This window comes from Oreochromis niloticus, linkage group LG2 (genome assembly GCF_001858045.2).
Source record: "Oreochromis niloticus isolate F11D_XX linkage group LG2, O_niloticus_UMD_NMBU, whole genome shotgun sequence".
NCBI classification, from domain to species: domain Eukaryota; kingdom Metazoa; phylum Chordata; class Actinopteri; order Cichliformes; family Cichlidae; genus Oreochromis; species Oreochromis niloticus.
This window is the reverse complement of record NC_031966.2, coordinates 4,732,148-4,746,000: the sequence shown is the minus strand read 5'-3', so window position 1 is coordinate 4,746,000 and position 13,853 is coordinate 4,732,148. Positions and strand designations below refer to the sequence as shown.

The following is a 13,853-nucleotide window of genomic DNA, read 5'->3' as shown; positions in this document are numbered from 1 at the left end:
TTGAAATACCAGGAGTCAACCATCTAAAGAGGCATACATTTCCTAGAGAGGTGAAGCAGAGAGTGTTACAGAAGGATAGCAGTAAGAGTGAATGGGTGGGTTTACAAAATAACATTAGGACCTGTTATAATGTTTGGTTTGGAAGTGATGTCACTGACAAAAAGACAGGTGGCAGAGCTGAAGGGGCTAAGATTTTCCCTGGGAGTGACCAGCATGGACAACATTAGAAATGACCACATCAGAGGGACAGCTCAGGTGGACTGCTTTGGTGATGAAGCTGACCAAGTTTGCACGTGGATGTTGAAAATGAAGCCGCCCGGCATGAGGAAAAGAGGAAGACCACACGGGACGTTCACAGATAGTGGAGGAGGACATGCTGGTGTGAAAGACAAGGTTAGGGTGAGATGACCTTTTCTTCTTCTTAATGCTGAAAGAAGGAGAAATGTGACCTTATATAATGGTTATTTCAAAACACTGTTTTTTGTAGGAAAAAACACTTTGAGCAGAGAGAGCTAAGAAATGCCATTAAATGTTTACATAAATTCTACTCTACTGGGGGAAATCTACTTGCACTGTCAGTTTACTTACTATTATGATTTTCTAAAAGAAAGCTCGCTGAGATCTCTTATTTTTAATAATAAATTCTTAATAAAGTTTGACGTTTTAAATAAAGACCTACTAGTTTTATATAAACACGCTATATTTCCGTGCAAGTTACTGCTCAGTGAAAATGCCCATTAAACGTGTGGCATGTGAAAAACGTGTCGCTGGTTGTCATGTTACCGTCCCCAAACGACGCCACATGGGTGGCAGGAAAAGCAGTCGAAGCCGTGGTGTGGTCACAGCGGTCTCCTGCAGCATGGACAGCGATGATGAAAATGTAGAAGAGGTTGTAGAAGGTACGTAACCTCTGCCATTAGTGGCGTGTACCCGTGAATGACTGCATTTGCACGGTGGAGAAGGTATTCTCAGCACTTTGGCTGTGTGCTGTCGATTCTCTTTAAACAAATCTTCATGAGTGGATCTGTCGGCGGGCCTGCTCGGCAGCTCGGAGCGCCAGGCCCTCTGTTTGACAAGGAGATCCGCGGACAGGCGCGTGAGGGCGGTACGTGGGGTATTGTGTGCTCCGCTGCCAGCGTGGCTGCTGTGTTTAGTCAGCAGGGCAGGAAGTGCAGAATGACACAAAATGTTACTTTTTATTTTAGTGCTGCACTCGTTACTGCGCTTTTTGTTAAAACTAGCACCACCGTTACACGCGGGTGACGTGGTGCTTCTTTCTCCCTCGTTCACAGGCTGGACTGAGATTTCACTGTGTCGGAGTAAAGTAGTGCTGTCGCGTTAGGAGACCCGGGCTAATAGAAACCCCGCTGTGCTGCACACAGTGCTGAAAGCTACGGACCCTACTCTGAGCCCCCGTTAGCACACAGCCCGTCACAGAGCTAATCACAGTGCTCTTTCAAAGGAAATCCACTGGACACGCTTTAGGAAGTCAGGGGGTTGTTTAAAAGCCCCAACACCGTCGTAACGGGTTTCTACCCACCCCGAGTAAATAACTGTCCCTTGACTCGGTGGTTGAAACGGTTTAACCCGTTTCCCTGACTCAGCACTGCTTTGCACGTTGGAAGTCTGGCCTACTGAATTCTGCAAATACAATAGTATCGTGTTGCACTGCTGTTTTTTTTACTTTTATATATTCTAGCTGTAACTTAGTTTCATTTGGTGGAATCTCAGTTATCTGTACTCTGAGTGAAAGATGGCTGTAATAAATATGTACAAATATGCTGTCAACCAAACCAACACAACGAATATTAAGAAATATTATTGTTACTTGAATACACGATTATTGGTGGTTGGTTAAAAGTATTATTGTTGTTGTTATTATTTAAAAATAGATTTTACAAATAGATAAAATAGATTTTAGTTGGTGTATTGTCACCAGCATTGCCGTTTCATTTCCTGACTGAAGTAAAATATTGTAACTGGTTCAGTGTCTCATTACTAACTAATGGGAACTGATTGAATTATTCTTCTGTTCGAGTTTTCTTTGAAGGAAACTTTAGTGTAATTAAACATAGAGGAACAACAGTGTTTGATTTTTAATTGCATTAGAGCCTGACTGATTTATCAGCAGGCGGTTATTATGGGATAATATTTGCTATTGGCCGACCTATAAATTCAATAAAAAAGGAGAGATGGGAGATGCACTCAACAACTTTGAGTGTTGATGTTGCAGTTTGTCCATCAGAGGGCACTCTTCAACTTCATTGCTTTTTAATTTGCATTGTCACGATCTTATTAAATAACTACAAGTAACAAATGTCAGGAAATCTGTTTCTGTTTGATTTGTCTGAGAGAAAATAAAACCTGTGATACTGGAAACCCAGGTTACTAAATCACCAAATATGAGTATCAGTCTTTAAAAAAACAAACCCTGTATCAGTTGGGCTCTAATTTGTATCGCCATATGTAATGATCCAGTGTTTCTGCTGAGCTATGTCAGCACCACTGCAGAAACCACCTGATGTAACCTACACTGTACTTCTGGAACATTCAAGGATACTTTGTTTATTGTGAGAATTTTGAAAATAATGACCTAGCTACGCTAAATAGACTTTGGTTCATACTTTACAAATCACACCTGATGTTTTGGTTACACGTAATGGTTAAAGCAAGAGTTTTTCTATGAGTTGTTGGAGCAGACCAAGCCAGAGTAAAAAATAGAGATGTCACTATTTCGTTTTATTAGCAAAACTAATTATTGGAGCTCTAGACTGACATGACCTTTTAGCCAGGTGCCTCTGTATACATTGATGGGTCTTGTTGCTGCTCCATGAAGGACGTGCATAAAATGTAACAATAGATACAGGAAGTGGTTTAGGCTTTTAAGAAAGGGGCTCGAGGACCTCAACCTCAACCTTTACAGGCTTTATTTGTAGTACACGTTTAAATCAGCTGAACATGCTTTGTTGAGTATTTTGTGGTAGATCCATGAAAACAAATGGATGGGCCTATCTGGGATCTATTTCAGATAACCTGAATTCATTATAAAAACACATCCTCATCATACTGAAACATATTTTCTGCATGAAATTTTCAGGTCCATTGGATGAAGATGGTCAGCCCCATGGTTTCTGCACTGTGACCTACTCGTCCAGTGATCGCTTTGAAGGACATTTCACCCACGGAGAGAAAAATGGAAAGGGCAAGTTCTTCTTCTTTGATGGAAGGTACTGTAAACATTACAAACTAAGTACTTAAATGATCTGTTAGGATCACTGATGGGGATGAATTAAAAACATTTACTATATCTGACCGCTGTCACTATCAGATATGGAAGATGTATGTTCTGCATTTATCTGACAAACATCTTATTATTGTGGATATACTGGAAATAATAAAAGAAAATTAACATTATGCAAGTGGCAGCAGAGGACATGGCTTTAAGCAGCGGCCAGTTTCCTCCAAGCAGATGAGTGTAACACTGCAGGAGCAGTCAGACTCAGACACTGTGATAGTGTGCTGTGTGATAAGTGAACATCTGTGTTAATACAGCTGTGGCCAAAACCTTTGTAATGGCACCTTTCCAAAGCTACATATTTATTTATTTGCCAATAGAAGATTTTGAGACTTTGAAATCCTTGTGATTGTTCTTCTCTGCATCATACAAACATGTCAAAGTATTCTTACTGTGAGTACATTTGCTCTGTTCATATCGTGTTATTGCCCTACTTGTTAATATTGTGTTAATGCATGTGTGCTTTTCAGTAGAAAAACGGAGTAAACTTCTTGAGCATTACAGTTACAAACATTACTGGATTACAGGCAGTGGAATCACAAGTAAACAAGAAAACAACTGCTCTCCTCCTTTAAGTCCAAACATACAGTACGACACATGATTGAGCGGCTTGCCCCGTAGATGGAATAGATTATTAATGGCACCATTCCAGATTTCAGATATACCAACACATTCTGTTTGTGGGCTGTCAGAACACCTGTGACCAAACCTGTCCAATTTAATCATAAAATCATAACTGATGTCATTTCCTTTTGAAACAACCCCTAAAATTGTCTTGCAGTATACATTGTAACCATTAACCTTTTTTTGTATTTCTGTTAAGTAGACTCAGACTTTGTTTTGAAATATATTGCCAGTTTTGTTAAAAATGCTCTCTTGAATTATAGAATATTATAGCTTTTATAACTTTACGTCAGATTTATTTCCAAATTAGTTTTAATTGTAGAATATGAGTTATTTTATGCCATACTACCACTACCTCTCTCAAAATAATACCACAGAAATTTGAAAAAGTTTTGTTTGTTGTTTTTTAATAAGTGATATTATATGGCTGATATAATGATATTATATTATGTTGTACTTTTTAGAATTTCAGCACTGGTTTTGTTCAGGACTAAATCCTGAATAAGAGGGAATAGTTAGACAAACCTCAGAAAGAAATACTCGAGACACTAAGAACCTTTGTCACCTTGAAGTTTGAATTTAGACTTTAAATTTAAAAATCTTAATCGCAGCTGCCCTTCTTTTCCCTCCCACAGCACTTTAGAGGGGTTCTATGTAGATGATGCTCTGCAGGGCCAGGGAGTGTACACCTACGAAGATGGGGGCGTCCTCAATGGGACATATGTGGACGGAGAGCTTAATGGGCCTGCTCAGGAGTTCGATGGCGAGGGTCACCTGGTGTTCAAGGGCCAGTACAAAGACAACAACCGCTGTGGGGAATGCTGGGTCTACTACCCTGTGAGTCAGCTTACTGTCTAACTTTTGCTTATACAGAACATAGCAGAAGTATTTCTAACCATGTGTATTGTGCATGTTGGCGTGTACTGTGGTGCGTCTAGGACAGAGGCTGTGTGTTTGGGGAGGTAAATGAGGACGGGGAAATGACTGGTGACTCCGTAGCGTATATCTACCCTGATGGTCGAACGGCTCTATATGGAAGCTTTGTGGATGGGGAGCTGATTGAGGCTCGACTTGCTGCTGTCATCTCCAACCAGACTGGGAGACCACGCTTCGAAATCAGCCCCAATAGTAAGGAGTGACGCGAACATCCACTTAGGCTGAGTTGGTATTTGTTTGTAGAGACTTTTGTTTATGGGTACATGGTTCAGGAGTTAATGTATTTAATAAGAAATTGACCTTTTCAAGATTTTCAAGATGCAAAAGGATAAAGCATAGATGTAAATAAATAATAATAAATTTATTATCAAGAAACTGTGCTATGCTATAATGCATGATGACATGGATTATTTCAATGCAATGTAATATACTGGAAACTTAATGAATCCCACAGTAGAAACCTCAATCGTGCACATGGACAAGCTGTTAAATTGTTTAGCAGTTTAATAGCTTGCCAGCTTGACAAATGGACCAGACTAAAACATCTCATTTCATAATTTTTACTTCCTGTGTGAAAGTCTCTCCTTTGCATTTTGCTGCTCTCTGCCTGGACAGCTTTACTTTCTGCTCCTACCAGGTTTAAAAAGATTAACATATAATCAAGTTCATGTTTCATTTATGCTAATATGAAAGTTTTCGGTCGAGCCAAATTGTGAAACTGTGTTAAACCTCCAAGAGTTGATCTTATGTTCTTGAAAGCTGCCCTCTTAAAGTTCTAAAGGATTTATTAAAACTGCTTTAAGTTGTACACTAACTTCTTCACATCACATGATCACATATGCTGTCCAAATGATACATCAGTGTGATTTAACTGTTTACTTGCTGCCACTACCTTTTTGCATGTCTGTAATATGGACAGATGTAAAAGTGAGCCTAGGGCAGCTTGATTGGCAAACTTGTCTGTAGCTAGTCTTCTGTTTCACTGCCATTGGTGAGCACAGGTTTGTCCAGAATGTACATGTGTAGGAACTAAGTGCTGCTCCTCTCTCAGCTGGTCAGTGTCCAGCCATGAAAACTGCTGAAACGTGAGACACAACAACTATTAATATTTAGGCTAGCTTCAAGAGCCAAAAGCCAGCAGGAGCCATGGATGCAACTGTTTATTTAAGATGGCTAATGTGACTGAACAGTTCTGAGATGTATGTAGAGGAATTACTGTCACTTTGATATCATTCTAATTGAAGTTTGATTGGTTTTTTTTACATTTCACTCGTTAGCCAATGGTTGCCTTGCTTGTCCTGTCCACCACCCATGCTCGTGTCATTTCCTCTGGCCCCGGTTAATGTGGTTCCACCTGTATTTCACGGAGAAAGGCCTGTGGGTAAAGAATCCCACTAATGTGACAATCTTCTTTTAAAGGTCCTGTGTACTCGTATGACAAATCCACATCCACCTGTATCGCCACCCATACTCTGCTTCCAGATCCTTATGAGAGCCAAAGGTAGATACATTTTATAGGAATCCTGACCAACCAGATTGTTCCTCTTGAATTCATGGTCAGTATTTCATACTCTTACCCCCCTGTTTGTCAGAGTGTTTGTGGCAGACTCTACAATCGAAGGAGCAGGACAGGGCCTTTTCGCCAAGACAGATGCTGAGGCCAACACTGTGATGGCTTTTTACAATGGAGTACGCATCACCCACTCTGAGGTATGAAACGCAGACCACAAACAATGCACCAAGGTTATTAAGAGTAGTTAGGTAGTGAAAGTAAACTAATTTTAAAAAATAAAAGTTTCAATATCTTAATTTATTTGAATCTCAGCTCACATTCTTCTAACATTTATGGACTAATGATTAAAATAATTAAAAGTTGATGCTAAACAAAAAACTGCGAATACTTATGAATACTAAGTATTGGGGGCGATCGTGGTTCAAGAGTTGGGAGTTCGCCGTGTAATCGGAAGGTTTCCGGTTCGAGCCCCGGCTTGGACAGTCTCGGTCGTTGTGTCCTTGGGCAAGACACTTCACCTGTTGCCTACTGGTGGTGGTCAGAGGGCCCGGTGGCGCCAGTGTCCGGCAGCCTCGCCTCTGTCAGTGCGCCCCAGGGTGGCTGTGGCTACAATGTAGCTGCCATCACCAGTGTGTGAATGTGTGTGTGAATGGGTGGATGACTGGTGGTGTAAAGTGCTTTGGGGTCCTTAGGGACTAGAAAAGCGCTATACAAATACATTTACCATTTACTAATACTAAAATGCAGGGAGAAAGATAACGTTCAGTTTGGTTTAAACTGATGTCGATTTCTAGATTTCATTGGGCGAGCAGTGCTCCTCTGCTTGCCCTGGCAGAATTCCACTGGTTAGGTGTTAAGTCTCTCCAAAAAAATCATAGATTAACATGAGGCTTCTTTTGATAATCAATTGTGTTGAATGCTATGTTTTTGCATGTATGTAGTATTATCCCCATTAAATGCATTTGTGTTTTCTTTTTGTTTTTATCTGTGACTCATCAGGTGGACAGCAGGGACTGGGCACTGAATGGAAACACAATTTCACTCGATGAGGATACCGTGATTGATGTCCCTCAGCCATTTGACCAGACGGACAGATACTGTGCGTCTCTGGGTCATAAAGCAAACCACTCCTTCATCCCCAACTGCAAATATGACCCGTGAGTATAAGCTGACAGGTTGACCAGCAGAGTCTGACATTTAAAAAAAGAAAGAAACCCGATGTGATTACAAAGTGACCAGCTGAAGACTTTCTATAGTCATGCACCACCAATGTTGTTACTAGGGGTGGGTTTTAATAATCGATTCATCGATTAAAATCGATTCTGGCTTGGATAACGTGAAATCGATTCATTAAAATCCTGAATCGATTTTTTTAATATAAATTTATTTTGCCCGAAACGCCAGAATCTCAGGTGAAACCTCACAAAATTTCAACAACCACCAAACAGCTCAGACAGTAAATGAGAGCAGGTACACGGATTCTGCACAAGGACGTAAACACAGCGCGGAGAATCAGTGAGATGTCGCCTTTCTCACCCGACGGGCGCTGCAGCTTTAGGCGGCTGCGCGCGCTCCCGCGGACGGCAATCACTTTCTGGCAGACAATCACTTTTTGGCACAACAACTGCACGGACACGGTCGGGGCTGAAAGCCGACAGCTCGCTGATTCTGATGTTTCGGCGGGTCCGCGCTTTGTGTTCACGCCCTTTTTGCGCTGATTCTAAAGCTGTTAGTTTGATCTCTCTCCAAACAATACTGACCGAACCAGCAGCAAAAGAAGATCCAAACTACGCTTCACATAAACATCGTCATGAAATCACTCTGACTTTTACTGTTTTGCTTCCACCACGATAAAATCACACTTCATGCACAGCTCTCTCTCTCTCTCTCTCTCTCTCTCTCTCTCTCTCTGTACTTCAAGAACAGTTTCCCGTCTAAAAATCTGTTTTCTGCATTATTCGCTTGCTTGTTACGCACAACTCTACTGTTGTTTACAGCGCTGTCGGCCGCTGGTTTTTGTTTTTTTTTTTCGTTTTACATACTTCCGAAAGGAAAACCTAATTTCTGCCGTTCAATACTGAACAAATTTAAACTTTTTAAAATTATGCAAAATGCAAAACGCTTAGCCGTGTCTCTAATAACACCGCTGTAACGTCAGAGGTAACGTTCATATGTTGATTAATGGTTTTCTTTTGTTTTTGATGTACTGCAGAATGTTTTTATAAAATCCCAGGCCAGGAAAACCACCTTCATGTTTTTCTGTGTTTTATCTTCAGCTACTTTGACACAAAGGCATCTGCTGTGACGCTCACACCTTTGATAAAGTCTTGCATGTGTCAGCTTCCTTTTTATAGATACAAAAATATGTAAATGTACTGATCTGAATTATAATATTTCTGACTGTCAAAATTTCCCAGATTCAAATTGAATTTAATCGAATCGAATCGGGACCTTGTGAATCGGAAACGAATCGATTCTTGAAATCAGTGACGATACCCAGCCCTAGTTGTTACTGTTCCCGAAGACATCCAGCAATCTTTGATGAGGTATACAAAAGGGAATTATTCTTAATAGAATGTTTTTATCCTCAGCTAGATCAGTGGTTCTCAAACTTTTTACATCATTCCCCTCATGGCACGAAGAAAAATCTTCATGTCCCATCGAAGCAAAACAGTGACAGAAAGCTGAAAGCTGCAACTTTATTTATATAATAAACTCATTCACAATGAATCCTTCAGTAATTTTTGTTTTAAACAAACAACTTTCATTTCAAACAACTATTTGTGACTTTTGTCACTAGACTGCTTCATTAGTCTGCAGCACTTCTTCAAAAAAGCAACAAGTTAAACAGGATGTGAACGTTGCCAAACATGGAAAAATAAAGTTCAGTCTTAGTCTTATTAAAAGGAAATCCAGAAACTTGTGAGCAAAGATGAAAAATATATAATTTATGGAGAGTTTAATACTATTCACTCTTAGTGGCTGCAGTGAGCCTGTTTTTGTCTGCAGGGCTGTGGTGGGGCATGGTCTGCGGCTGCGGGGGAGGTGGACACACCTGATCACGCCTATCACCCCAATCCCCAATCACACCTAGCTGGCTTAAAACAGAATGAACTGGGTCCTGTTGTTGTTGATGTGTGCAGGCTGCAGCCGAAAAGCTGCAGCCGTGTGTGTAAGGCGGCTGTCGACTTGCACACGCGGCTGCAGCTTTCAGTGGATGCGCATATTATTAACATAACTGCTGCAAATTTCTTTGTTCTGCCATAAAAGTTAGTTCAGCATGACTTTTCTGCCAGGTAACTTGTGCCCCACCTGTCAGAACTGAGAACCACTGAGCTAGACTGAACTAGCGACATGTAGTGATTTGATTGCGCTTTTGTTTATTTTATTTTACTGAGCTTCAAATGACAAAAAGCTAACTTAGCATGTGAGCGCTGTCAAGTTGCAAAGTTAAACCAGTAGCTGTTTTTATAAGCTCTATAAAGTACCTGGCAAATATTAGCATTAGCAGCTATTATCTCATCTGTGTAGAGTAAACACTGTGTTCAGGATCATCAATCAACCATCATTACTCTCATCATGCACACATTTATTTATTTATTTACATGTTTTTCTTTGTAAAGCAGCAAGGTTTCTTTCCAGGAGCAGGTGCTTACAGCATTGTTTGCCATCCCATTCAATAGAATAACTGTTGTACAATTCATGTGGAAGCTCCATCTATTCTATCCTTGTATTAGCCTGCGTTAGCCTGCTGCACCATCTGAGAGCACAATGTAGAAGTCTCTAAAACACAAAGTTAGATGCTTTGAGAATAAATTCAGGCACCTGTTTACTTTAGTTAATAGAGCAGGGCGATATGGCCAAAAATATATATCACGATATACATTTGAAAATATGATAACGATATAACTGAGGATATAATTTCTGCGAGAAAAAATACAACTCCACAACTTTACTAGCACAAAAAAGCCCATCCATTTATTTTCACTTCAACAAGCAGCTGTTTTTTATGTGCATTAAAGCTATATAAAAATTTAACAGTGCAAATGCAAATTCCTTGCTGAAAGTTTAACCAAAAGGCATTTCCAGTAGAAATGGGCTGACATATCCTGAGCATAACCATGTATAATATCCACTGAAGTTCAAAAGAGGTGCTTTGCAACATTAAACAGCAGTGTGCCAAATAAAAAAGTCAAATACGTATTTTTCGGACCATAAGGTGCACGGGATTATAAGACACATTAAGTGAAACAAAGCAGTCAGATAAATCAAACTTTATTCAACTCATTTTTCTTGCTTCCTCCACTTCTGTACCACTGATTCATTAATGCTGTATTCCATCACAGCTGCTCTATTCCCATGTTGTTGCAGTATATTAATGACTAACCTCGTATTGTGGATGGATTACCTCAGTTGTTCTCCTGACTGAAGTTTGGTCCGTTTACAGCATCCTGCCATGCGATTGCATTTGTCCCTAACCATCAGGAACCTTCACATTAACTTTAATCGAGTAGAAAAGTGTTAGCGTTCATCCTCCAGCTTCACTGTTTATGTTATGCTAACATAGCTGTGTCGCTAGCGATCACGTAGCACATCATTATATACCAGCTAGCCCAACTTCAGTAACCCTACAAACGTCACTGCTGTTTAGTTTTCTGTCTTCATTTATGTTGGAAGTGATAGCAGAGCTGTACGTTTGAATTGTTTTCGGAAATCTCTCAGTCAGAACATGCTATATCATGCTTAGGTAACTAGCGAAACTAGTGAGCTAACTCTCGCTAACTTCCTGCTAACTTCTAACTCCGTTAAATGTAATAAATTCTGTTTTCATGGATGCCTGGATGTTAAACCTCATAGTTACACCTGGTAAAGCAGCAATGCTGATCGTTTTATTAAAGATGAAAGAATTTAGACAGTTTTAAACTCTCAGTGATGCCGCAGTGTTTGTTTGACTTTGGGACCTGAAGAGGATGGAGTTTAGGACTAGTGATGTTCGATTCGTGAACGAATCGTACAATACTCGAGAATCACTTTACTGACTCGTGAATCATGATTCACAAGCACAACTGACTCACTGACTCATCCCTGTTGCTGTTAGCAAACTAATTCCATTAGTAGAAATAGATCTAGCTTATAATCAAAATTGTGGGGAAAAAAACAACAGCCAGTTTCTTAACAAAAACATTTCTGCTCTGAACTGGAAGAAAAAACCCTGAGAAGAAGCTCACATCAAGATATTAGCTCCTCAGTTCACAGTAGCATCGTTCAGCTAGCATGCTAACAGCACATTTGAGTTACTCACCCCCTCCCTTGCTGTGCTGAATCATAGCATAAGCGAATCACTCAGGACTCACTAACCCCCTCCCTCCTGGCTCACAGCTCAAACGAGTTGAACGAATCACTCACTCACTCACCCCCTCCCTCCTGGCTCACAGCTTCTTCTTCTTCTTCTTGGTTGGCAACCAATGTTAAGGCGCTTTACCGCCCCCTGGCTCAAAGCTCAGTGGACATTTAGATGAGAAAATATATATTTGACACATTTAAGGAAAATACCAATAAAATAAAATAAAAATAAATAAATGTTCCCTTTAGAATTTTTTTGCTCTTTTTTGCTCTAAAGAAAATAGTTGTTTTTTGTTTTGTTTTTTTACACTTGTGAGATAACCTCACAAGTGTCACAGATGACACATTTGGCGGTTTTTTTGCTGGTTTGTCGGTAGCAGCTCCTGAAACGCAAGACTGCCACACATCTGTTCGACCAACGCCAGTTGATCTAAACGCCAGTTGATCTGGAACACCAGCTTGCATGTTCTACAAAAAAAAAAAGTGTTTTGTTGTGTATCTGATGGACAAACACCAAACCAGTTCCACATCACTGAAGTGGCACCATTTTTACAAACCAATTCTGGTTCATCCGTTTCACTCAACAATCCGCTTTCCCCCTTCTCATTCTCCGTCGCTGCCATGCTTTTTCGGCCATGTGCGTATGAAAACAAAGGCACTGCGCATGCACGTTTCATTCTATCGCGATGTTTCATTTTCTTATCATTGCCTAACATTGTACCGGTATTACCGTGAACGGTATAATATGGCTGAGCCCTATTAGTTAACTTGATAGCTTTAGTAAATTTGTAAGATGTTAAACTATTTTAAACAACACTTTCAGTCACTGCCACTTAGAGCAGTGGGTGATTCTAATAGGACTATGGTACACCCTGCCTCTGGCCCTGTCTTATATCACCTTTCCTACACCAAAAATGTTCCAAAGATTTGTCCCAAGACCCAGTTATATACTAAGCATGTAACTTGTGGTACCATGACAGACCTCACTGTAGCATATCTCACAATGAAATCACAAAGTAGTGTTTCTTGCCTGACTTTGCGCATGTGTGTTTATCCTGGGTGTGCACAGGTTTGTCCATCCTCGTTTCGGGCCAATCAAGTGCATCCGAACCTTGAGGGCTGTGCAAAAAGATGAGGAGCTAACGGTCGCCTACGGTTACGATCACCAGCCAACGGGAAAAAATGGTCCAGAGGCTCCTGATTGGTACAAGCGAGAGCTAGAGGCATTTGAGCAGAGAGGAGGGGCTCCTACTGGACAGTGAGATTGCAGATGAATACCTCTGGACAATGAAAACGTTCCCCTCTACCTGTGCTACCACCTTACAAGACTGCTGGAGCATTGTGGCAATTGATATTAGAGAAATATTTGCAAAGTTACCAAGTTTAGTATTCAAATGGAATACTACTTGAGCAATTCAGGATGATTGGAGGCCTCTCTCAGGCCAAAGAAACACAAGAACTATGCAAGAAACCAAATGATATTAGAGGAGACGCATCTGTGGCTGGAGTTGCCGCGCTGTCTGACATCCTCTTCATCACACACACCATCACTAAAGTCAAGATTTCTGTGCAATGATGACTTCCTTCAGTTTCCACTATCTGAATCCTCACTCATCTCTACGTGTCTTCTAGCTGCTGTTTACCCAACAGAGCTCCCCTCCAAACACCACTATTTGCACCCCACAGTATTTGTGTCATCTGTTTCAAACTGTTCAGCCCACACTTCATTTGCACTAATTTACCTATCCCAATCCAAACATTTCATAAAGTGTAACTTGACAGATCTGTTTACTTGCCATACAGGATAAACATTGCAGTGGCTAATTTATTTCTAAGATCTGAAAGTGGTTAGGTACTGTATTCCCTGAGCTTTGTAAAGGGAGTTTCTAATCTAAGAACTTTGGGAGAAAATAATGGAATGTCTGCCATTACTCACCTGTGAGCTTGTTTCACTTTTCTAACCAAACTATCTGTGTGCATATGCTCTCAGAAATAAAAGTACAAGGTAAGGAAACCCAGTCTGCATGCATCATCATCTTATCACATAAGAATGGAAAGTTTTGACTGTTTTTGTTTTGATTTTTAATTGGCAGAATCTCCTGTAGCAGCAACAACCCTCATAACATCGCTGCTGATTTATAA

The 13,853-nt window shown here is 40.5% G+C and overlaps 1 protein-coding gene across 3 annotated transcripts; it reads left to right on the top strand.

Annotated features, from left to right (window-relative positions):
- The first annotated feature begins 696 nt into the window (after window positions 1-696).
- On the top strand, window positions 697-13,555 carry setd7 (SET domain containing 7, histone lysine methyltransferase). Of its 3 annotated transcripts, none has more exons than XM_003454293.3 (8): window positions 726-899; window positions 3,098-3,227; window positions 4,555-4,756; window positions 4,858-5,047; window positions 6,275-6,356; window positions 6,448-6,565; window positions 7,368-7,525; window positions 12,781-13,555. In XM_003454293.3, exons 1-8 carry the CDS (start codon window positions 731-733, stop codon window positions 12,971-12,973), a joined length of 1,242 nt encoding a protein of 413 aa, XP_003454341.3. In that variant the 5' UTR covers window positions 726-730; the 3' UTR covers window positions 12,974-13,555. The 3 variants fall into 3 exon arrangements, with proteins under 3 accessions (XP_013132387.2, XP_003454341.3, XP_025765284.1); XM_025909499.1 differs by lacking the exon at window positions 726-899 and adding an exon at window positions 926-1,105; XM_013276933.3 differs by lacking the exons at window positions 6,275-6,356; window positions 6,448-6,565; window positions 7,368-7,525; window positions 12,781-13,555 and having other exon boundaries at window positions 697-899; window positions 4,836-5,012.
- The last annotated feature ends 298 nt before the right edge of the window (window positions 13,556-13,853 follow it).

What these genes read in the sequence shown, in the direction of transcription:
- setd7 (XM_003454293.3), top strand. Translation starts at nt 731, where the DNA reads ATGCCCATTAAACGTGTGGCATGTGAAAAACGTGTCGCTGGTTGTCAT. An exon ending in AATGCTGGGTCTACTACCCT is followed by an intron (nt 4,757 to 4,857) that starts GTGAGTCAGCTT and finishes TGGTGCGTCTAG; the next exon opens with GACAGAGGCTGTGTGTTTGG. An exon ending in TACGCATCACCCACTCTGAG is followed by an intron (nt 6,566 to 7,367) that starts GTATGAAACGCA and finishes GTGACTCATCAG; the next exon opens with GTGGACAGCAGGGACTGGGC.